General features: G+C 44.2%; 1 protein-coding gene across 2 annotated transcripts in view; it reads right to left on the reverse strand.

The window, feature by feature from the left end:
- Positions 1-12,600: 12,600 nt before the first annotated feature.
- ccdc102a (coiled-coil domain containing 102A) overlaps positions 12,601-24,405 on the reverse strand; it is a 43,699-nt gene continuing 31,894 nt past the window's right edge. For both annotated transcript variants that reach the window (XM_079737291.1, XM_079737292.1), the window contains exons 8-10: positions 20,969-21,139; positions 19,770-19,873; positions 12,601-14,336 (exon numbers count right to left, since the gene is read on the reverse strand). In XM_079737291.1, the coding sequence (XP_079593417.1) occupies positions 14,207-14,336; positions 19,770-19,873; positions 20,969-21,139 (405 nt within the window). In that variant the 3' untranslated portion in view covers positions 12,601-14,206. The remainder of the gene's footprint in view (positions 14,337-19,769; positions 19,874-20,968; positions 21,140-24,405) is intronic.

Below are 24,405 nucleotides of genomic sequence, written 5' to 3' on the forward strand. Positions count from 1 at the left end.
ATATAGAATGGAAGGCAATATCCTGCTAAAGTTTTACATCACTGTGAGAAACAATAGCCTTTAATATTGGGGACTGGTTTCAGTCATATTGGAAAAACAATAAATGAAAAAAAGGCCACAGCTAGGGTCCGTTTATAGAAAAAACTGACGGGAGTGACAATGAATGCTGTTTTAGGTTGTGTCAGTCAGAAAAAATACAATTTCCCTCTAGCATCTTTTGGCAGCCTAGGGCCTGAAGACCAGTCTCAAAGAAGGGAACCAGTTTATCGGCATAGAGGTTTAGGAAAATAGTTTTCCGGAAGCAAGAAAGAGACTATTTCAAGAAGAGAGAATATTTCATCGGGTCCACATCTGCAGCAAGCCCTCCTCCAACTACAGACGGAATACACACAGTATTCCAGGATTGGAATCCCGGCGAGAACAGGGGGGGGGGGGAGGGGTGGAGGGTTGGGAGAAGAGAAAGAATTGCCAAAGCGTACTTAATGGAATCAGACTGTTGTCGTAAAGAATGACAGACTCATTTGATTGTCTCAGAAAGGGAAAACGCACAAACATTACAACTTACAGTAAAACGTTATGGCCGGGCTTTACGTGGCCGCTGAGTCATGTCAGGAGAGCGCTGTTGATAATGTAATAGCTGGAGAGTCCGCTTACACTGTCCACAGCCTACCTTAAGGCAAAGAGAAAGATGCCTAACTCGACTCCCATATGACATTTACTGCTCCTGAATTCACTTTAGGTCGACAGCCAGCCAAGAGGTTGTAGATCGTACGTTCCCAGCCTCCCTGTAAAGATGCCGAACCTAGCCTCCCGCTCCCTTATGATGTTGCCTGCTTCTGAATTCACTTTGGATAAAGAAGTTGCGTTGGATGAAAGGGTTTGATATCCAGTCAGCTGGTTTCAGATTGAGGATCCAAGTCTACCTGATGGCATTAGTTAGACATAGAGCAAAATGCCTATGGTATTTGAAATCAGAAAAAGCTTTTGGGGAAGAGCTAGATAAAGATACATTTTCCGCTCTGTAAATAGTGTGACATCTGGCTGCATGTGTTGGGGTTGAATATTCTCTAAGGCTTTGGCACACATCACTTCCTCTGATGGGAGACTCAATAGGAGGCTTCGTTCTCCACAGGCACCGCTCACAAAATGTTGTCATCTTCAGGCTACAAGTCAACCATGACAGCCATTATACTTCAATCTCTTGCGTGTCACTACCACTACTGCTATTTTTTGGTGAAACCACTGTGTGGAAATGTAGGTGCTTGAAGGCACATCAAGGAACTGCCTCGATTGACACACTTTCCTTTTGTTTACACGATTCGTTTACTGGTATTATGGGAAAAGAAATTGTCAAGAAAGCGACAAATACATTTTTGTATGAGCAAAGAGCATTTTTGGCAATTAATCGCCCAACCAAATAGATCTAGACTTTGGACTCGCACCAGGCGGGGAGTTCTCACCAACCAGGGGAGTCATCACCGGGATGACTCCATTCGCAGACGCCGTTCAAGAGCTTCCTGCTTGGAAGAGAAACCCATTCTTCAGGAACAGATGGTGGCTTGCTGGCGGTTGCTGTGTGACACAATATGTGAGGGTTTGGATCTGGCAGGGAGCCAAATCCATGGGGTGCGAATGTGCGCCTCTTCTTCTACTCTGGCAGTAAAAGAAGGACGATTTCCTCCGCCGGAGCCATGGGGGATCCCACCAGAGGACACGAAGCACAGCACTCAGAGCGGCGGTGCTTCCTTGTAGCAAACCCAGCGAGGGCACGAGCCAGGCAAGGCAAGACAAGCTTATTAATCGGGCGCACCTCGCAACACAAAGGTCCTGGAGAGGGTTTTACGTTGGAAGAGATTGCATGTTAAACGTTTACCGGACAACTGGTATGAGGCAATCGTTTAAAACTGAAATGTGAGACAAAATAGATGATGGTAAAACAACAAATGTGCCAGTGCAGATCCGCATTTTTACAAAACTAGGTGAAAAGCAAAGTATGTTTTATGTTTCTTTTTTTTTGCAAAGCAAAGGCATATAAAACTAAAGTCCAGAAGAAAAGAAGACCAAGGATTCTTCTCAAGCACAGATCCCTAGAAAGAGATGAGGTTGAGGAACTTTGTTTTGGAACTAGTGTTCTCTGAAAATGAAAGCTTATCTTTGTTCAGCCATGACAAAATGTTGTGAATAGGAAAGGCTAGAAGAACACTGGCTTATGAGGAGTTTACACAAGGCTTATAATGCTATGCTTCCCTTATTTGTTTTGGACAAGGAAAAAAGGAAGCATATTTATTTGTTTCATAAAATATAATTCATGTTACGATATTCTACATAGGTATTTACCAAACAGGGTGATGCTGGAATACAACACTAATTTGAACAAATTGGGATTGAAACCCGGAACAAACTTGCTGGAGTGATATTAAATACGCTGTGTTTCATCTATAATTACTTTCAGGCACATTTTAAATTTACATAATTATGAGAAAACACAAAGGCTTATTTTCTATCGTGTAAAAAAGCGTATCTGCAGTGTTAAATTCTAAATAAAATTGTTGGCCAAACCTCGAGATAAAATTTTAAACGAAAGGCATAATTACGCTGGGGTGATAATAGATAGTTGAGTTAAATTTTTATCAACTCCTCTACACTTTGCATGTCTCTATCATTAAGTTCAATAACATATAACTCAATGGAGAGAAAAGAGATGTGCAGAGAAATGCATTGAGAGAGAGAGAGAGAGAGAGAGACTGAGAGACAGTGGGAGGTGGAGGTGAGGTAGAGAGAGGGAGAGACAGGGAGGGAGACAGAGACACAGTGAGAGATGGAGCAGAGTATGGGCATGAGGAGCAGATTAAATGCAGTGCTTTAGTACCAAGCTGAAAGTCATTTGGAGCATTGCGACAAACACCTTCCCCAACACACCTGCCAAAATGGATGGATGGATCAAAATGGATGTGCACAAACAAACACACACACACACACTCACACACACACACACACACACACACACACACACACACACGCACAAACTCACACACATTCACACGCACACAAACCCACGCACATGTTAATGTTCTTGGTAAGGATGACTGAACTCATTTGGGTAAAAATATATTTTCTTAAATGACAAATGGGAAGAGAGTAAAAATGAATCAGAATTAACGAAGGAAGACAAGAGATGAAGGGAGGGGAGACGTGGAAAAACGATTCAAGAGATGAAGATTGGCAAAAGAGGCATGGAAACATTCCTCTGGAACAAAGAGTTTTGGCCCATCGAGTGTGTGTCTGTGTGTCTGTCTGTTTGTGTGAGTGTGTGTGTCTATGTAGGCGTGTGCGTTTGTGTGTCAGTGTGAGTGTTTGTGTGTGCTGGTTTGTGCGCATGTGTGCGGAGTGGTTGAACAATGCCATAAAGATTTCCTGAAAAAGAGCAAAGAAAGCCAGTGAGAAAGAGAAAGATGAGAGGAAGACACCAGAACCATTGATGGGAGAGAAGAGAGTATAGCGTGGCGAGTGCAGAGTGTGTGGAGGTGTGTGGGAAGGCGAGAGGTTACCTTCTGCAATTAACCTTTAGAATCACAAGTTGCGCTGAGCTGAAGTCAGGATTCGCCACACTGGAGCTTTTCTTAACCGTGTCAGCAAAATATCTTACCCTCCAATATAATCAAAAGCAGTCCAAAGTACACGTGTGTGTGTGTGTGTGTGTGTGTGTGTGTGTGTGTGTGTGTGTGTGTGTGTGCGTGTGTGTGTGTGTTGAAGGTGACCTCTCTCTCTCCCAGTGTTTACAGAACGAACATGTCTTTCCCTCGGTAGTGTCACATCAGTTACCACTATTTCACCTTTTTCTTTCACCACTGATACAGGTTAGACCATGTCACTCATATCAAGTTCATTCTATTGAAGTGGAACTCTTCAATTATTTCTGAGAAAACTTTTCGTGCTGAGCATCATAAATCCACAAAGCCTCTTGGTCTTGAGCTGGCAAAATCATAAAATCGATTACATTTGAAAAACTCAAAACACAATAAGACTTTTTGACTTCCAAGCTATCAAATATTTTAACATTCATGACTGTTGACTATAGACTATATATAATACATCAGTATTTCAGCATTCAGGCTCCAAAAGCTAGCTACATTCTAAACAAAAAGCGATATTTTAAGATTCAAGACGACTAAACAAGCTTAGGTAGCCTATATTTATGCTAGCTAAATGATACCACTGTTGTTAGCACATCACTCTCCCCCGTCTCCACTAACGTGTTTGTGGGCTTACGACGTTTTGCAGAGACATTTTTCCTCCTGAAATATTGAATATTTAGGGTATTTTTATATCTGTACTCAGCAACCGCAATGCCCATGAATCTTTTTTAGTGGAGTGTTTTGTGCACCCTGGGATCCAAGCCAGCCACGCTGACATTATTCACAAGCAGACTGTCGAGTGTGTGTCTATAATGTAATTGATAATAAACCGTTTGATAACGCTATGGTAACATGATGGTTACACACATGCACCGCTTCAAATCCTGTTTGAATCACAGCGTCTATTTTAAGACCCACCTTCTGGAGTCATTGGGGTGAGTAGAATTAAGCGCCTCCCCCCGTTAGCCATATCGGAGCCAAACTCCCGCATGGTTATCTGCGGCCTTACAACATGTACGCTTTCAAAATCCGGACACTGAGACTACTTTTTTACTAATTGACTAATTGACCTATTTCATTCACATATGGATTCAACTGTGCTTATATCTTTTGAATGATTTCTCTGATTATTGCAGCATATCTCCTATAATACAATAATACATTTTAAATATTTCAGATAGGGTAAAATGAGCTTAATTCATTTTTTTATTTATAGTTTCAGGCTATAAGTGGTGACTATAATAGTTCAGACCACATTCTAATTCTGTCAAGTCATCAGTCCTGAAGCTGACGAATAAAGCCTTCCCAATTAAATGACTTCCTGTCCAGTAAATGTGTTTTACATATCTTATCTTAAATTAAGTTGTACGATTATCGAGACGTTTTCAGACATTTTTTGATAACTTAATATTTCACGTTGCCACCTGCAATTTTCAGACAAATTAAGAGAAGAAACAAATGAAGAGCCTTCTGGACACACACACACAAACACACACACACACACACACACACACACACACACACACACACACACACACACACACACACACACACACAAACACACACACAGGCCATAGGGTGTGAGCTAAATGAGAGCTAATTGTGTGCCATTTCCACCTGTCTTCCATTAGCCAGAGACAATGAGGTAATTACATTTTGCAGTTAACATCAGTAGCAGATCGTTAATAGTTCACACGTGGAGAAGGGGAAAGACGACACAACAACATTTTACAATCTGTGTATTAAACAGAAAGTATTTGGAACATCCAATGCCTGCTAATGGTTCTTGCTAACCCCAGGCGGTTTCTTATCTGAAATTAGGCTGTGCAGGGTAAAAACAAACAACACAATGCCATCATTTTAAGTGTAGTTTATTATAAAGGTATAAGGTAAGAGGGAAAATAAAAAATTCACAACTGATGAAAGTTCCACCTTTCATTTTTATTTTTGCAAGCATTTTTTTTCTTCTGTTGTGATAGGAGCTCTTCTGGAACCGCATCTCCTCATAAAAAACGAGTGAAAAAGATGCCAGCTCTTAGGAGAAACGATAGGAGGCGAATCCCGGATGTGTCTGACTCCATTAAAGCCACTCTGCGCTCCATTCACTGTTATTACCTCGCCTGCCTTTCCATGTTCAGCATGAGCCCTGGCCAGCCATTACCCCCCATCACGTCCCCCTCCCCCCCCCCCACACACACACACACACACACACACACACATAACCTCCCGCTGGCAAAACACACACACACAGTCCCCTGCTGCCAAAACACACACATACAAACACACTTACACATACACATGCCAAAAGACACACACACACACGCGCACGCACACACACACACACACACACACACACACACACACACACACACACACAAATACACACACACACCATCACCCAGTGCCTCTGAGCACCATTTAACAGATTTTTTCCAATACACTTAACTGCTATATAAATAAAAAAAAATACATATATATATATATCTATACACATGTAATGTTTTTCCATGTGGATTTCTGTGCGTGTAACAAACGGCCTACACACACAACGCGGCCCACGCCATCTGTAAGTGCTGAGGCCAAACCTTAGCCTAATGGTCTGGGACCGCAGTCAACTCTGCTTAGCCGGCGCGAACACGCCAGCACGTTGAACCGCCACCAGCCGCACACAACAACACGCGTGTTTATGCACACGCACGCACGCGCACACACACACACACACACACACACACACACACCCAGAAATTTGCTAGCCCGCTTCCTCCTGCATGAATGCTTGGCTGATCATGTGACATTCGTGGACCCCAGCAGGTGACGGCGGCCGTGTAGTCGATACTCATCGGTGCCGGTTTACAGTGTTGTTGACTCTGTCTAGGGAACATTGAGAGACACCTGACTTGTTGTTTTCAGCATTAAGCATGTGTGTGTGTGTGTGTGTGTGTGTGTGTGTGTGTGTGTGTGTGAGAGTGTGTGTTGGGTGGGGGGAGGGGGGGTTGAATGAGTGTGTGTGTGTGTGTGTGTGTGTGTGTGTGTGCAGGACACTATTGTGGAGAGAGAGCAAAAGAGCAAGAAAGAGAAAGACAATTATAGAGACAAATGTAGAGGCAGAGCGACAGATATGGAGCTGTCCCTCAATGCTGTCCCTCTGTCAAGAGCAAGGGGGGGGGAGAGAGTTAGATGGATGTGAAATGAAAGTGATAATGCTAATGACATATATCTATGTTCATCATTGTACAATTTTGGGGAAACTGTCTAAACATATTACAAGTTTCTCCCTTAGGTTTAGACGAAACTGTCGAAAAAAGTAACCGAAAAAGTAATGCATAACCAAAAGTTATGCATTTCTACATTTAGCTGCACTCTTGTAAGACACAAAGTAAGATTGCTTTATAAGAGATCTAAACTAAATTCCTGTTGAATTCCCGTTATCTTCTCCAGCAGTCAATCAACGCTCAGCATCTTCATTGACTGTGGGTAACAGCAGGCCCCCGTCCAGACATCTGTATAATGCTGGTCAACTTCTGGTCCCTGGCCTAACTCGCTAATGAACTTCTTTAGACTAGAAGAGTGTTGCCATGGAGAAAGGGAGGAATGGACGGAGGGAGGGAGGGAGAGAGGAAGCAAGGTCTCATCAAACAAAACACTATTGATTAGCAGGAATTAGCCTAAATCAGTTATCAATGATTTCTGTTCACTAGGATGCTTTTAAGTTGCTGTTTATTTTGCTCCGAGCTGATAAGCTAAAGGCTGTTATTAAAATGACCTTGTATCCAAAGTTCAGACATTTATTCTCTTTAGTGGAAAAATGCCTGAACTTTGGATGGAAGGACTAGTGGAGCAGAACAAAGTTGTGCAACCGATTTACCTGTAGGCTGCTGGAGATTCTAAATCGCAAAAGAAAGAAAGAAAGCATAAATATAAATAAACCGAAATGGCAAATTGGCCTATTGTAATTTTATGTTAGAATCTGTCAGTGAATGTGGACGTTATTGTATATATATTAGGTAATGAATAACAAAAAATGATAATCTATCCTAAATGTCATTGTAACTTTTATGGAAATATAGGCTATTGTTTGGTTCCATAAAAGAAACACATTCCACTTCCTTTGTGTACTTTTTGTTTCACCAACTTCCTCAACCTTTTTGCCAGAACTGAAAACCTACTTACAAACCTGCATTGTGTTCTTTCAAGGTAGATTCAGTTTAACCTCCTCAGAGACTAAACAGAAGTACAGATGCAACACAAATATGTCAGTTGGTTTGTCCATAAGGCACTGGACGAGTGCAAGCCCATTTCGCTTTAAAACAATCTATGTTTTTACAATAGGTCAATCAAAAGTCATAAGGTTTTAATGTGAATTGCAAAATGCTGGGTATTTGGGCTAAACAAGGTGAAGTGAAATAGTCCATATAACTTCCAAAGATGTTAGAAAAGCAGGGATCAAAACAAGTTTCCTTGGTCTGGTAAATAAAAGATAAGCTGTGTTTTGGGACTTGGGTTTGCAGCCATCACTGTGGTCAGGTTAATTAGCTTAGGAACTCAAAACACCCAGACCTGAACTAAAACCGCTCAACAAACCACCCTCTTGGGTCTTGAGTCCATGGTAACACATTAATATAGTATAGTCAGTGTGTCTGTAGTTTAGAGACTCACACATAAAAGCACAATATACAGAGCAGGTTGTTGCTTGTGCTGGCTTGAGTCGCCATCACATCCAAAGCTGGTATCTGATCTATGTGTCTCTAGGAGGGTAATTAAAGATTGTGTTTTCAGCACTATTTGGTGAGATGTTCAGAATCACGATCTGTGGAAGAGATGTTTCAAAATTGAAATGGCTTACATATATAAACTGAGAGAGAGAGAGAGAGAGAGAGAGAGAGAGAGAGAGAGAGAGAGAGAGAGAGGGAGGGATAGAGACGAGACAGAGGGAGGGATAGAGACGAGACAGAGATAGACAGAAAGAGACAGAGAGAGAGAGAATGAGAACAGAGCAGTTAGCCTGAATAGAAGACATACGACAGGCTACTTAGGCTGGCTGGAGGCCTCTTGATCTCTGGTGCCTTCCATGAAGCCTCGAGCCTTCAAATAATTGGATGGTATTCTAACAGCATGCTTTCGTTTCTCTCAGACTCCTGTCTCCCTGTTTCTAACCCTAACCCAAATACCCCCCTCCTCCCCCTCGTACACACACTTATTTTGTTTTTTCACAGACATCCTTCCTGCCTATTTATATTTTCCAGTTCATTTCCATCCAGTGTTTATAGCCATGCTCCACTCTCTCTCTCTCTCTCTCTCTCTCACTCTCTCTCTCTCTCTCTGTATCTTCTCTGTGTCTATCTGTATGTCGATCTCTCTCTAACGTTGCGTGCCTCAGGTCGGGTTTAGCCATTCGTGCCTCCCCCCGGGCTAAGTGTTATCTGATAAGTGGTTCGCTTGGTCCAACAAGTTAGACAGACACATCATGGTGAGAGCTGGACACAGCCTGACCCCAGCAAAGCACTCCTGAAAACAGACATATGCATTGACAATGGACATGCATTGACAGCGACAGAAAACCAAGAATTTAGTATGTGTGTGTGTGTGTGTGTGTGTGTGTGTGTGTGCGCGCGTGTGTGTGTTTGTGTATGTGTGTGCGTGCAAATGAGTGTTTCCACATTTGCGTGTACATGCATAAAAAAGTAATTACCCTGAAATGTACCATAAAGATTAGTAATGACCTCGTCATCAAGACTAAAATAACCTTATTTTTATTTCTAGGATTCTATCAATTATTCAAGCGTTGTAATTTAAGGGATCCTGACTGCAGGTGCCCGGTTCTATTGTTAGCTAGCAGATAGATGAAGTTGTACATTTAGTAACCAGGGGCGGGACTGAAGGGCTGGAAGATGAACGAGATAACACACAAAGTACAGTGTCCAAGTCCTGGCTGGATTCAGATCTAGCAGTTGTGAATGAATAAAGACAAGGTGTCACCAACAATCTGTCAGCAAATGAAATAAGAGACATTCCAAAGGCAAGTCAAAGCCATCCGTCCAAATCTGAACACAACAAAACAAAACCAGCCGGACAACCAAAAGGGGGAAAAGCCCAAAGTATCATTCAAATCTCTTCTCTGAGTTCCAATCAAAACACTCAGTAAAGCGCTGCTCTCTATTCAAAGCTCTTCTTCTAAATCTCAACTCCAAACACCATGGCAAAACCTCTGCTCAATTGAAAACGTGTTGCTGGAAGCCGGAATAAGTATATATTTATATCACAATTCACAACAAGGTTTTGAAAGGCATCACTTGGGTGCATGTCTGTAATTGCGGGGTAGCGGAGCCAGGTGACAGGGTCTGTAATTACAGCCACTGCAGGCAGACTACCTGTCGTCTATGGCTCGCCAAACAACAGGACAGAGAGACTAGGGAGACAAGAAAATGACAACGCTGGCAAAGGAAAAGAACAAGCTGAGTAACGCTTTTGTACTGGTTGAACAGGTTTTTATGGAACGTATACAATCAGTGAGTGTGTCTCTGTGTGTGTGTATGTCTGTGTGCGTTTGCGTGTGCGTGCGTTCGTGCGTGCGTGCGTGTGTGTGTGTGTGTTTGCCTGTGTGTTTGTGTGTATGTGCTGTATGGAAATGACCATTATCATCTGACATGATAACACTGGTTCGGTATCAGTTATGAATAGTATGTTTAATTATATTGTTATTAGCAACAGTAAACCTCTTGTTATTGCCTTCCTGGTGTTACAGCCGGTTGTGGAAATGCGTCGATGTGAGTCTGAAGTTTTATTTGTATTTTTTGCATTCTATGCTTCTATTAAAGAAAGCACTCTGGAGAAATTAAGTTTGGCAAGTACGACTCTGCAAAGAAACAGACCCACACCCCCCACAACACACACTAACACAGACACACAGACCCAAACAAACATACACGCACACACACATACACAGATAACCAAACACAGACACACAAACACCCAAACACACACACACAAACAGACACACACAGACGCACAACTAAACATAGACAGACAAAAACACACACCCGCAGACAACAAAATCCACACACAAGGAGACAAACAACCACATACACACACACACACACACACACACGCATGCCCACACACACATACACAAACACACACACACACACACACACACAGACACACACAAACAAACACACACACACACACCCTTGGGCAAGTGTACATCATCCTGACGGGACACCAGAGGACCCCTGATGTCCCACGTCTGAATTGCTGTGTTATGACAATGATCGCTATGACAACAACCATAGCAACGCCGTGTCTGTGTGTCAACTGCTTATCGGAAGTCTTGGAAGGATTCGAGAGTGTTGAACACGCGAGACTAGAATAAATTCCAAATTATTATTGTCATACAGTTATAGAAACTCTCTTCACACTCTCCCACCCTCTCCACAGTGGGAGAGCAATAACGTCATTACCTCACAGAAACATCTGGAAAGCGGAGGAATATTCCCATGAAAATGGTAAATTGACTCAGAGATAGAAAAACAGGTTTACAGTGATGGACTTCGCTACCGCGAACGACAGAACCCTTGTGAAAACACACACCCACACACACACACACCCTCGCACACACACCCACACACACTAGATACACAAACACACGCATACACACACAATTAGCCCACACACACACACATGCACACACACACACACACACACACACACACACACACTCACGGCTCCCAGAGAGTCGTAGCTCGTTCCTAGAGCTGTCATCAAGGGCGGCCCCATAATAGGGGCTGTTTGTTTTATCGCTGTGTGTCAAAATGACCCTCCGTTCTCTCAACTCTGCTTGATTTAATTGTAATGGGTCTGTCGCCGAGCCCCTTGTTTATGAGCAGTCAACACTAAAAGAAAAGAGAAAGGCACATATACATCCACACACACACACACACACACACACAAGCCACCAATATTGAGAACCACATGAGTTTAGCAATATCTTTAAACCACCCATTGATTTGAAATGGCCAGAAAATGCATGTCATTTAGATATATTTTAGGAGTAAAAAACAGACTTGCATTTATTTCTCCATTTAAAATAAGTTGAAACACTCAAAGAGAGTGAGGCTTCTGCGAAATCAACGGGAATACAATTACAGAGGGATCAATGTAGTCATCCTGCTGTCAGCCATTACTGGCCCTAATGAGAACACAGACACACACACACATTACCACCGCCAAGGACATTAGCATAATGAACTAGCCTCTGGGCTACACACACATCTATGGGGACACACACAAACACACTGCAAGACGTGCTCTGCCCACCCACCAGCGTCCTCAATAATCGTAACTGTACCCAGGGGAATTACCCTCAGCTTACACACACACACACTGATTCCAGCTTGTGTACGGAGCGGTTTGGTTGCCTGTTCAGCAGGTAAGTATTCTGTCTAAACTCCGGGCAAGAGGCCAGCAGAGCAGCAGGTACAAGACAGCACTGAGTTTTCCGGTCCTGATTGCACTGAATGGACGCTACACAATGCATTATATTGTCAGTGTCTATCAAGTGTTATATTGATGGTGTGTTTACCGACACATTTCCACCCACACAGGAGCATAGCTTATGACTTAAAATGCATGGTGTAGCATATTGTGGGATATAGCATTACTGTAATATGCTGTAATCTGCAACCTCACCACTTGATGCCACTAAATCCTTCAAAGTTGATCTTTAAGTCTTAAGGAGGAAGGTTGCAGACTGGGAGATTCAATCCAAAGTTGAGCCCAAAATCATTATAGTGTTGCACTAAAAGCATGTGTGTGTTGCAAGGCTGTCTACATTGGTCAGAGGTTGAAACTCTTTCATCTGACTGGCTTTGGTTCCGGCGCGCACGCACACGCACACACACACACACACACACACACACACCCCTGATAAGCACGCCACACACAGATAAACATCACGCATGGCCATCAATTTCTACAATCAAGATTTATAGAGATATTACAACAACAAGAAACACAACTGTGGTGCATATCATTTATAAAAACTATGATAATAACAAAATGAACAGTAACATAAATAGTGTACAATGTCCTACACAGTATAAAATCTTGGTCCTCTTCACGAGATTTGAGGCTGAGAGAATGAAGGCCAATGCCCCGCCCTGCCACCACACATACACAGGCAAATGTCTGCCATTTTAATTCAATTCTTTTCACATATCAAACTTGGAGCCATTTGTCCTTTTTTGATTCCGTCGAAGCCATTTCGCTGCTGTTGTTTATCATAAAAGATAATCAAATGAAATCCAAGCATTTTCATTATAAGACAGCAGAAACCTATCTCCGAATGAGGCGACAAGATGAGAAACTGACATTGTATGATCCGTTATCTTGATGGTTTTATGATAGCCCTGGTGCAAATGTTTTTCACCGCTAAATGCTGCATGGAGCAAACAGCTGCATCCCTGTTAGCGATGATGCATACTAAATCACATCCAACCGATTTTTTCATTACTATTATTGTTCTAGTTTGGAGAACTAATTATTTTCATCAGAGTCATAGATAATTGATAGAGCAGGGTTTGGGGGTGGGCAAGAGAGGGACGAAAACCCACCCAAATAGCTCCTGTGTCTCCGCTCCTGAAGGATGGGGTCTACGAGGAGGAGGACACAACGTCATTGGTTTTGGAGGCCTGGACGATGAATCTCAGCGGGGGGAAAAAAGGCTGATTTCTCTCTGTCGTCGTTTGTGCCGATGAGTGATGTGGAGGAGGAGGTGGAGATGGCAGGGGGGGGGGGACAGGGTGCTACTGTGTCTTTGAGACACAGCAGCAGACAGGTGTCCAGACAGGTGTGTGCATGGTGATACTGATGAGGTACGAAGGAGTATGTACATGAGTGACCCTGTGTCTGCTCTGGCCAGGAATGTCTTCTTCTACAGTGGCTGTCCTGTCCGCGTCCATCTACGTGTCCGTTAGAAAGCCACCCGTTGGAATACCCTTCGCGTGCGCATCTCTGCTCACTTGAACATCGCATTTTTCTTTCATGAGACATCTTTTAAATGCTTTAACACTCAACGGAGGCGTGTCAGGACCCACGGAGGGTTTAGCCTGTTTGCTGAAATAAAGGTGTGTGTGTGTGTGTGTGTGTGTGTGCAGTTGGATTGGTGCCCTTATGTGTTTGTGTGTGTTGCTGATGTGGGCCTTCCTGTGGAGGTGGATCAATGTGTGTGTTTGTGTGTGTGTGTGCGTGCGCGTGTGTGTGTGCATAGGTGTATAAATGTGTGCGTGTATGTATATGTATGTGTGCACCTATTTGCATCTGTTTGTGCATGAGCTTCCTTGTGTGTGTTGGTGTACGTGTGCATATATGCACACAGGTGTGTGTATGTGCGTGAAGGTGTGCACTATGTATACGTGTGTGTGTGTTTGTGTGTCTGCATGAGCGCGCTTGTGTGTTTGTGTATGTGTGTACGTGCGTCGACGTGCATGTCAGTGTGTGGGCATGTCTGCACTGTGTATGTGTGTGTGTGTGCGTGTGTGTTCCGTGTGTATGTTTGTGTGTGTGTTTTGTGTGTATTATGGGATCTGCAGCTGCTCCTCCTCCTCCTCGTCCGGGTCGCTGTGGGCTCCGTCCGGGTTGTCCTGGCAGAAGCGGGACGAGCGGATCTTCCCGAACAGTCCCGGGTTCTGCTGCTGCCGCCGCAACCTGCGGGCGGGGGTACAGGAAGCAGCGCATGTGAGCCTAACGACGTTCTAATGAGGGGCCGTAGCAGCCGGGCCCCTCTCCATTTCCATTTTTATAATGATGGACATTGAACTTATTAGGAAGCCTTTTCTTGAAACACAGAAACCCCTTTCAGAAACAGCGTTGGATGTTGAGCTCTCCCCAAACTCTTTCTTTTATTCTGAGATTTAATTTCATGCTTCATTAATCTCTTTTTTCCCTGTGTTTTAAAATGTGATTTAAAAATGTGTTGAATTTCTTTGTGTCGTGAGTATCTTAAGGCCTTCAAAAAAAAATCCCAATGCAAAACATTTCCTTATTACTACAAAGCTCTTGTTTATTCGGTCTCTCCTTGTATAGTATACATGCCTGTATTCTATGCACACACACATCCTAAAGCTCATAAAATTTCCTTTTTGCACCTGTAGTGAACGAGTGGTAGACAGATTGTGTGAGACAGGTTGTGTGACAGATTGCGTGTGTGTGTGCGTGTCCACTACAAGTCCACATTTAACATTTCTAAAAGGTCAACACTTGGCAGCAGTAAGGGCGTGGTCACATCTCGCCCAGCCAGTGTCAGCTAGCCGTGCTCCACTACAGAGGCTAACAGACGTCGCTGACTACAGAGGATCAGCCCCACATTGTTAGACAGCGGTATTAAGTCATATATACCGGGCTTGATGCTACTGCGGTTTGGCCGTAGCTCATAGCTCGGCTAAGAATGAGAAATTGGGAAATAAGCTGTCATAAGAATTTCTTTGTCCTTCGTATTAAATGTGAGGGATTGAATTGTGAACATATGCTGCCAACGGTCCCATCAGTCTTCATTATTCAATCTTCATTACTCATCCATAGCTGTGTTGTTGTGTACGGGGTAAGGACACACACATACACAAGGGAGTACACACAGCCATACAAATGAGGTACGACCATCGGGTCATTATCCACTGGTACACCAGACAGGGGGAACATTGCTGACGTTGAATCACAGTGGATTTATTAAAAGAGTTTAAAAAACCGGAAGTTCTGGCCACTTCACAAGTCCATTTTCACGTTTCAATCCAACGAGACAAGTCAAAGCGGGATGAGGCTTGTTCGGACCGGTTTCCTCGTCAGCAGAGCTGTGGCGTGCTGCAAAAAGTGTTTGTTTGTGTGGCTCCCCAATTTCCCGGTGCAGTCTAATAACACCCATGTTGAGCGATCACAGTGTTGACGGCAGTGACACTCAGCCCAGAGCATTCACTGTGAAATCGCAGTCGCTGAATAAAAAATCCCAGTAGATGATCATAGAGCCACAGGTGGGCTCTGTGATTTGATATCTCTATTCTCCACTATTGGCCATATATTTCGCCGTCGCCGGAGACACCTGTGAGCTGGAGGAGAACCAGGTTTGCTTTTGATCAATTGACTGGAACTGGGTGAGGGAAAAACAAAAACGAGCAAAAACAAACAACATTTATGCCTACCGTGTCCTTCGGCAAGCGGCAATTACCAAATCACAAAGCCCACTATATTGGACGAGTAGCGGTGACTTTAGGAAAACAAATCAAGCTGGATCCTGTCGCCAGGCAGCCGATGTTCCTTGTTCCTTTTGCACGGTGGGACAAAAAAGGTCTAATTAGATCCACAAAGTGAGGCGCAGCCTTTTCTGCGCTGGAGCCGACGGGCAGAGAGACAGCTGCAAGTTGACTTTGAACCAGGCCCGCTTCCCGGTACCCACGTATTACACATCGCACGCTGACGCGCCAGGGTTGGTGCGCTACCTTCCATCCATTTCTTGTTTTAATCATTTTTATTTTTGTCATATTTTGCTGCTGCTGTTTTTCCCTTCCCTGTGGAATCACCTGTGTTCTGAGATAGCGGCTGTATTGGCAGTTTGCGTGATTCTTTTAAAATAATAACAGATAAGGAATGCAAGTTTGGAATAAGCCATCCGAACTGAACTGAACTTTCAGAGTAATGGGAAGTTTCCAAGTAATCAGAGTTCTGCCAAAAAATATTCAGCATTATAACCACAGCCCTAGGCATTTTGCTTAATAACAGATATTCAGCTTTTTCTCTGGATAGACCCGATTTCCCGAAGTTAGGACAGGGACATACAGGACAGCGTACTTTTAGTTTGAAGGGCATGCAGTCTAAACGTTTCTGTATGGAAAAGAGCGGGGAGGAGAATAGGAGGGACATGGGGTCTGTCTATCTTTAATGTGTTCCTCCCGCCTGAGGGATTTAGCCTGGATTTATCTTCATGCATAAAAGGCAGTCCAGTGGGTGTGTATGTGTGTTTGTTTGTTAATGGGCCCTGAGAAGATGGAGGACTCGGATGGAAACAAGGAAGCAAGTCGCTTTAGGTTTTCAATCTGATTCTCTCGTTAACTTTGTTCCGTGTCTCTCTCTCTCTCTCTCTCTCTCTCTCTCTCTCTCTCTCTCTCTCTCTCTCTCTCTCTCTCTCTCTCTCTCTCTCTCTCTCTCTCTCTCTCTCTCTCTCTCTCTCTCTCTCTCTCTCTACTGGGAGAGGATGCTGTGGACCAACCACTGAAAAGTGCCTACAGAATCTGAAGTTGCCAATCCATTAAGCCATCAAAATCTGTTTTATGATTCTGAATTAACTCAAAGTTTCTCTAAGTAAATGAAATCAGATCAATGGTTGCCAGGTTGCACAAAAATTACTTCTCTCCGTGAAATGTATCCCCCGCAGCTGTTATATATATATATATCTGTGTTCTTAAACAACTTCTCAACATTGCGTGTACAATGTAATTTGAAAACCTGTGTGTCTCTGTGTGTATGGTTTATGTCTTATTAACACGACTACAACAGTATGTTAAACGTGGACCCACTCCCACATATACGCATGGATCATATAAAGCGAGCCAAACGCACACTCTTACTTAATAAGAGTGCATTTGAGCAGAGCAAATCCATAAATTAGCAAATAAAAGTAGCACTACATAATAATATGTCATGCCAGTGAAGTCAGAGGACATAAGAAGCAGATCAGTAGAAACACTACCCCCCCCACACACACACACACCTATGTCAGTGTCCAATGCCGTTGCCATGCCGACATCGTTGTCACTCCTTCAAGGAGCACTGCAACCAGAGAGCTCTCTGTTACTACGGTAACCTGCGGCTGGGAGCACTGTGATTGGCTGGTGGTTGGCAGAGCAGACCAAATAATGAAGAGACGAAGAGGGAAAGAGAGAGACCGGGAGATAGAGATAGAGAGAGAGAGAGAGAGAGAGAGAGAGAGAGAGAGAGAGAGAGAGAGAGAGAGAGAGAGAGGGACAAAGCAAATGAGTAGGGAAGTAAGGAATGTGCTAAGCGGATAAAATGAGTTGCAGAACTGAGTGACAGGCAATAGCACATGCACATTCAAATGCAAGCGTGTGTACACACAGACACACACACATATACATGTAGCTAATCTCTAGCAACGGGATAACTGTGAGGGGCTAAAATGCACAGTCAGCCTGACAGTTACAAGTAGCCTGTCAGCTTAGCATCAACACACACAGACACACACACACAGACATACACACAGACACAAACGAATTGCCTGGTTGCATGGTTTTGTGCTTGTCTATGATACTAACTAGGTTCACAACTACATCCGCTGTTCCTTTAAGTTTACTTTTCTCACAGTACACTAACAAGACCATGGGCTTCTGTGTCCATGATTGACAGTTTTACTAGCTGCTTGCAACCTATTTCAAAAGGGTACACAAGGTGTGTTGTTGCTTGTTTCGTGGCCCGTTCAGAACCATACTATCCCTGGATGGATTCCAGTGTCCCATGGAAGGAAGCTATATCAATGCAGTAGGGTAGCTCTAAACAAGTCAAGAGTTTAAAGAGTGAATCAGCCAAAGTATAGAGTAGACTCATTTCAACAAAGTCTTGCTACTGTATTCACAAAAGTTTTTCTTAAAACTCTTTTCCTTAATCCTTACCTCTGAGGCAGAGATTGCATCAGATATGAACTCTGCAGACCTTCTGCTGAATCACGAGTGGATGTTGTTGTTTGAGTGGAGTACATTGAATGGACAAGGCAGCAAGCAACTGGAGAAACTATTTCTGAAGGACCAACTACAAATGGTCAAAGGATGACCTCCCTCAACGTAAGCTGTTTCTCGTCTTTGATAAAAATCAATGCTACTGCAAGCGGTGAAGGACACAGCATTCGTCTGAAAGAAACGGCCACCTATTTGATAAATCGTACTATTGATGGATGGAAAATCAATGGAGCTGAATTTATTTATATTCATTAAAACCACAGTCTCCATTCTCATTGAGGCGTTGGCTACTAGCCCATGGGGACAAAACAGGGATTATTTGGGCAAGCCTCACAGGGCTGAGCCTATAAAGATAGTCACATTTATTGGCTGAACCGGAAAGGCAACGCCAATTCCGATGACTTTCTGTGTTCTCGTCGATTCAGAATCAACTAAAATGACATCCCTGTCTACGGCTCATGGGTCCCAGTTCAATAGAGAAAGCCATCAAATATCTCCTAGTGCTGACCACACACTTTACTTTTATTTTTGAGCGAGGAAAGGCGATGGCTCCCTCCTGAATTCTGAGCCATATATCTGATAATTGACGGCCACTTCCTGTACGAAAGTGATCAATGCTCTTGCCGGGAACAATATTATTTTCTTTGTGAGTTGATAGCTCAGAGAACGGAGGGTTCATTGAATAACGATTTTCCAATGATGAACCACTCGGCAGAGAGGCCGGATGCTGCGCTCTCATGGATGTCCCATCGTGTGTTTCAGCGAATTGCCATCTCCATATTTCTTTCTCTCGTGAAACGGCCAGTAGTCGATCACTGCAAAAAAACAACGCGCCGGAGTGCAAAGTCCTGAAATGTGGGCTGACGTAATGCTTCTGTCGAAAACAAAAACGCTCCACTTAAAAACACGAATAACAATAGAATGCTAAGAACATCGCTAACTTTGAGGGAGCCATGTGTGACTATGTGTAAAATAACGGGGTGATATCTCTCGCTGACAGGCAAATATATTCCCTGTATTACTTTGAGGATCATGCATGGGCAATATGAGAATGTTCCTGTCACACCAAACAAGCAGTGTAGAGCAAGTAAGTGAGTCTAGTCACTAAAAGAGACCAACTGAGAGTGACCAAGATAGACTGAGAGAGAGAGACATAGAGACCAAGATAGACTGAGAGAGAGAGACATAGGGACCAAGATAGACTGAGAGAGAGAGACATAGATAGATTTAGAGAGAGAGACATATAGACACAGATAGACTGAGACAGACAGAGACGGAGTCAAACAGAGACAGACAGACAGACAGACAGACAGACAGACAGACAGACAGACAGACAGACAGGGAGAGAGAGAGAGAGAGAGAGAGAGAGAGAGAGAGAGAGAGAGAGACAATAACCAACTCTCACCTGGTCTGCAAATGTTCCACTTGCACCTGCAGGTTTTCCGTCTGCTCCACCTGTTCGTCCAGGGACCTCTGCAGTTTCCTGGTCTGGTTGTGAGATTCATCCAGCTACCGGGCAGAAAATACATTAAGTCTAGTTATTCCTCAACCGACGTGCCTACTTGTGAGGACGCTGTAATCCACGATACATAATCATACTTGATGCTTTTTCAGCATAGCATTTTTTAGTAATGCCAATGTTTGTGTATTCAAGTCATGTACTATGTATGCTACTTGAAGGAAGCCATTACGTTTAGATATATGATATAAGGGAAGAGACTTTGATTCAATACATTTACTTAAAATGTAATTAGCTGTATTGGTTGGTTTAATAAGAAAAGTTCCCTCTATCATGGACTTTTTTGATTTAATGGGGTTTATTCATTATTTTAGATAAATCGTGTCTTGTTAATTGTTTCATGAATCCCTTACCATCTGTGGAAATGATTTTAATAAGCAATTTTTCCCTGAAAGAAGTTTGAGGCCTTCTGGCCATATGAGTGTTTATTAGAAAATGTCTTAGAAGTTTAGCAAACATTTTGACCCTATTTATTTTCCTTTGCCGTGGATCAGAAAGGATTTGGAAGCTTCGTTCTCCTAGCAAAACCTTTCCTACTAGCATTTCAGCCTTTACAGTTTGAGTTAGCTACTGACACGAGAGTCATCTTGTTTGGGTGGTGTTTTGCTCCCGAAAAACACACATACGATCTGTGAACTTTCAGCATTGAACACTTCATAACTGAAGAGAAGGGCAGATTCAAAACACTGGTTTACCACAAGACAGAACTGACTTTAACCCCATAGTCAACCCCCGTAGATATCATAACACAAGCCCAACCTACGAACCCCATCTCCAACACCTAAAGGCAACCAATTACAATTAGCAGACGCTTTTATCCAAAGCGACTTGCATCGGTTAATACACAAATTGACACACCGACGGCAGAGTCAACCATGCAAGGCGGCACCCAGCTCGTCAGGAGCAGATAGGGTTAAGTGTCTTGCTCAGGGACACATCAACACTCAGCTAGGAGGAGCTGGAGATCTAACCACCAACCTTTCGGTTACAAGACAACTGTTCTACCTCCTGAGCTAAGCCGACCCTAATGTGGGGACGGCTTAGCTCCAGGCATGTGTGTCTTTATATCTGGCACTCCACATTACCTCGTCCTCAGCCTGGCCCAGCTCCTTCTTGAGCTCCTCCACTCTCATCCTCAGCTTCTTCACCTCCCCCTCGTGGCCTTCCACCCTGCGGTTGGCGTGGGCCAGCTCGGCCATCTTCTCCTGGTACTGCTTCTTCATCTTGGTGTGCACGTGTCGAAGGTCTGCCAGCTCCTGTCAGAGGAGAAACAGAAACAGGGGGAGGACGGATCCGGAAGACATTACACACGGCGGGAGGCTTGGGTTCGGGCTTGAGAGTATAAAGCCCGGAGCAAAGGTGCCTTAGGGCCCCTTCCCATTAGGCTACAATCCTGCCGATAATGAGTCTGATCTGCTCATTATAGGCGGGCGAAGGGATGGGATGGGGTCTGAGGTCAGCTCTGATTGTTGTGCAGTGCAGGGAGTCTTCGAGACATCTGGTTTTGCCTCTTGCGATAACGGTGGCAATAAGCGATGGAAAGAATCAAACAGCCCATTTCTCATTCGTCATAACGAATGTGAATGCTGACAATCAGATAGAAAGCCATGATTTCCTTCCTTGTTAATTTGAGATGGTTTTAACTGCTGCTGAACTATGTACCAGAGGTAGACAGAACAAGCCCTTCTGTCTAACCTGCAATAAACGCTGGCTTGAAACGTCAGTTTCAGCAGAGACTACTCAGTCGTTCATTAGAGGTGTCAATCAATCCGGCGGCAATTATACAAATATACCGTGCAGACCTCAGTAGCGTCTACGTGAGTGGGCGTGTTCCCCGTGATTTGTCGAGCTTTCGGAGAAGACGCGGATAATCTAACAGAGATGTGTGAACCCCCCAGCATTTTCCCAGTCGCCTAGTTTGGACCGCCGACCAGACGGTAAGGTAAGACTGATAGTCAAGATTGGTCGTATATTGTCAAGGTCGTGGCCTGACTTTAAGAGTCAGACGTAGGGGCAAAAAGTGGGCAGAAGCCTTTACTCCCGACCTGCTCCTCAATAACATATGTCTAAATCAATTTAGGTTGCTTTGGACGAATGATAAACACAGTATATCCACAAGAACCAAAAATTGCATTCATCAAATACATTCCATCAATACACAAATACACCGGAAATATCAATAACACAAATTTCAATGTGCTACTCTGAGGCCAAATAGGTCGATATACAAATGTTAGTACAGGGAAACACATTGAGAATAAAGGAGAGATTAGACATCACTGTATCAAGTGATTAAAAGACGTGTAGGTCAAACACCCGATAACAGAAAAGTGTTCCGATGTGTTTTGATGCGTTGCTCTCTGAATGCCGAAAGCGAGAGCAGAAATGCTAACATGTTGTTTTTCAGTAGGCTTTCGGTTGGATATGGCTTCCCATTATCCCCCCATTAGACGGAAAAGGGTAGAGGCAGCGCTGGGAAGCATGCCACAGGTGTATTATTAAAACAACATCATACGCTTTTAGTTGCTTTTACTGCTCATTCTTAAGTACCATAAGTGTTCTGATTTTTTGATGGGTCTTTTTCTTTTTTTTAATGCTGGCAGAGTTTGATGATCTGAGAGTGCTTAGGAAGAGGAAGGGAGGGGGGGGGGGGGGGTGGGGTCATCCTAGTCAATAATTCAACTTGATAATCTGGGGAGGAGAAAGTGTGGGCGGATGTGGAGAGGCAGTGGGCCCCCGCTTAACGTGCACAAACTCACAAGCCAATCACGGCCCATCCCTGTGTACAGTCCAGTGAGAGAAAAACATACGGGAGCATCAAGAAAACTTTCTCAAAACAACATTCTTTTTTTATTTTACACCATTTGGATAAAAGCGGCTGCAAAATAGCATTTGTTAGTGTATGTACTCAGATTGCTTTGAGAGTTTGTGTGTGTGCGTGTGTGCGTGTGTGCGTGTGTGCGTGCGTGCGTGCGTGCGTGCGTGCGGACCTATGCAAGTCATGTGTAGTTTTGGGAAATGTATTCTTTACAATTGTCTCTGGGAGTGTATCTTGTGTGTGTGCATTAGCATTTTCAGCTAGTTGCCGCTGTGAGCATAATGGTGGTGTGCCTGTTAGTGGCAATGTCCCTCCATCTGTACCCATCTGGGTGTTTATGTGTGCATTCATCTCTGTGTATATATATATGTAACAGTGAGGATGTGTGTGTATGCCGCCATTTGCGTTTTAGTCATTCGGTTCTACGTATGTGTCTGCGTGCATCTGTGTGCGCATGTGTGCATTTGTATGTGTGCGCGTGCGTGCGTGCGTGCGTGCGTGCGTGCGTGCGTGCGTGCGTGTGTGTGAGCGACATTACCAGCCTGCCTGTTAAATGTTTCTACTTGACTGGAGTGAACCTAAAGTCTGTCAGCACCCGTGCTCTGTGGCGTGTTCCCGTTGACAACGGACCACGGCCGAGACCACGTAGGACATAGCGGGGAAGCCGCACAGTGTGACAGAGCCTCCCGCTGAATACAGCCAACCGTACACGTGCACTTCCTCTGTTCTCCAACAATTCAGCAGGGAGAAGCGTTTTCCCCCGGTCTCGGGGGTGGTGGTGCCGTGGGGTGGGGGTGGTGGTTGGGTTTGGGGGGTCGTGGTGTTGGGGTTGGGGGTGGTGGTTGGGTTTGGGGGGTCGTGGTGTTGGGGTTGGGGGTGGTGGTTGGGTTTTGGGGGTTGTGGTGGTGGGGTTGGGGGTGGTGGTTGGTTGGGTGTAGATGTGGTGGTGGTTGGGGCGGTGGATGGTTTGTGTAGTGGTGGTAGTTGGGTTGGGTTTGTGTTGGATTGTGAGGGGAGGAAGGAGAGAGGGGGCATGTTGAAACTACACTCATTATCGTGTACGCAGAGAGAGCCTACCCTTCCTGCTGATATGCTGCCCATAATTCAGAATTCTGAATCCACTCTCCTCCTAACACTCGGAGAGAGAGAGAGAGAGAGAGAGAGAGAGAGAGAGAGAGAGAGAGAGAGAGAGAGAGAGAGAGAGAGAGAGAGAGAGAGAGAGAGGGAGAGGGAGAGAGGGACAAAAAGACAGAGAAAGAGGCAGACAGACAGGGAGACAGAGAGAAGGGAACGGGAGAGAAGAGGTGAATGGAAGAGACAGACAGACAGACAGCCAGAGAGAGTGGAAGAGAGAGAGAGTCAGGCCTGTGATAATTCATTGGCCCAGTGGGACTTCCTCAGCTCTCACATCCCTGGTTCACCTTCTCTCCTCAGAAGAGGGATGAAATCATCTAAGCCCCTCAAAAGTACCTCCTAGATTACCTATTCGCTCCCTCCATTCACCTTCCTCATAACTCTCTTTTCCCCTGTGTGTGTGTGTGTGTGTGTGTGTGTGTGTGTGTGTGTGTGTGTGTGTGTGTGTGTGTGTGTGTGCGGGTTTGTTTGTTGCCTTCTGTGATGTTGAATGAACCTGAGAGCCTCATAAATAAACCGGGGGACAGGTGGTAATGGTGCCACTTACCCTGACGAACACGCCTGAACGCG

This window comes from Pollachius pollachius (assembly GCF_949987615.1).
Source record: "Pollachius pollachius genome assembly, chromosome: 5".
Taxonomy (NCBI): domain Eukaryota; kingdom Metazoa; phylum Chordata; class Actinopteri; order Gadiformes; family Gadidae; genus Pollachius; species Pollachius pollachius.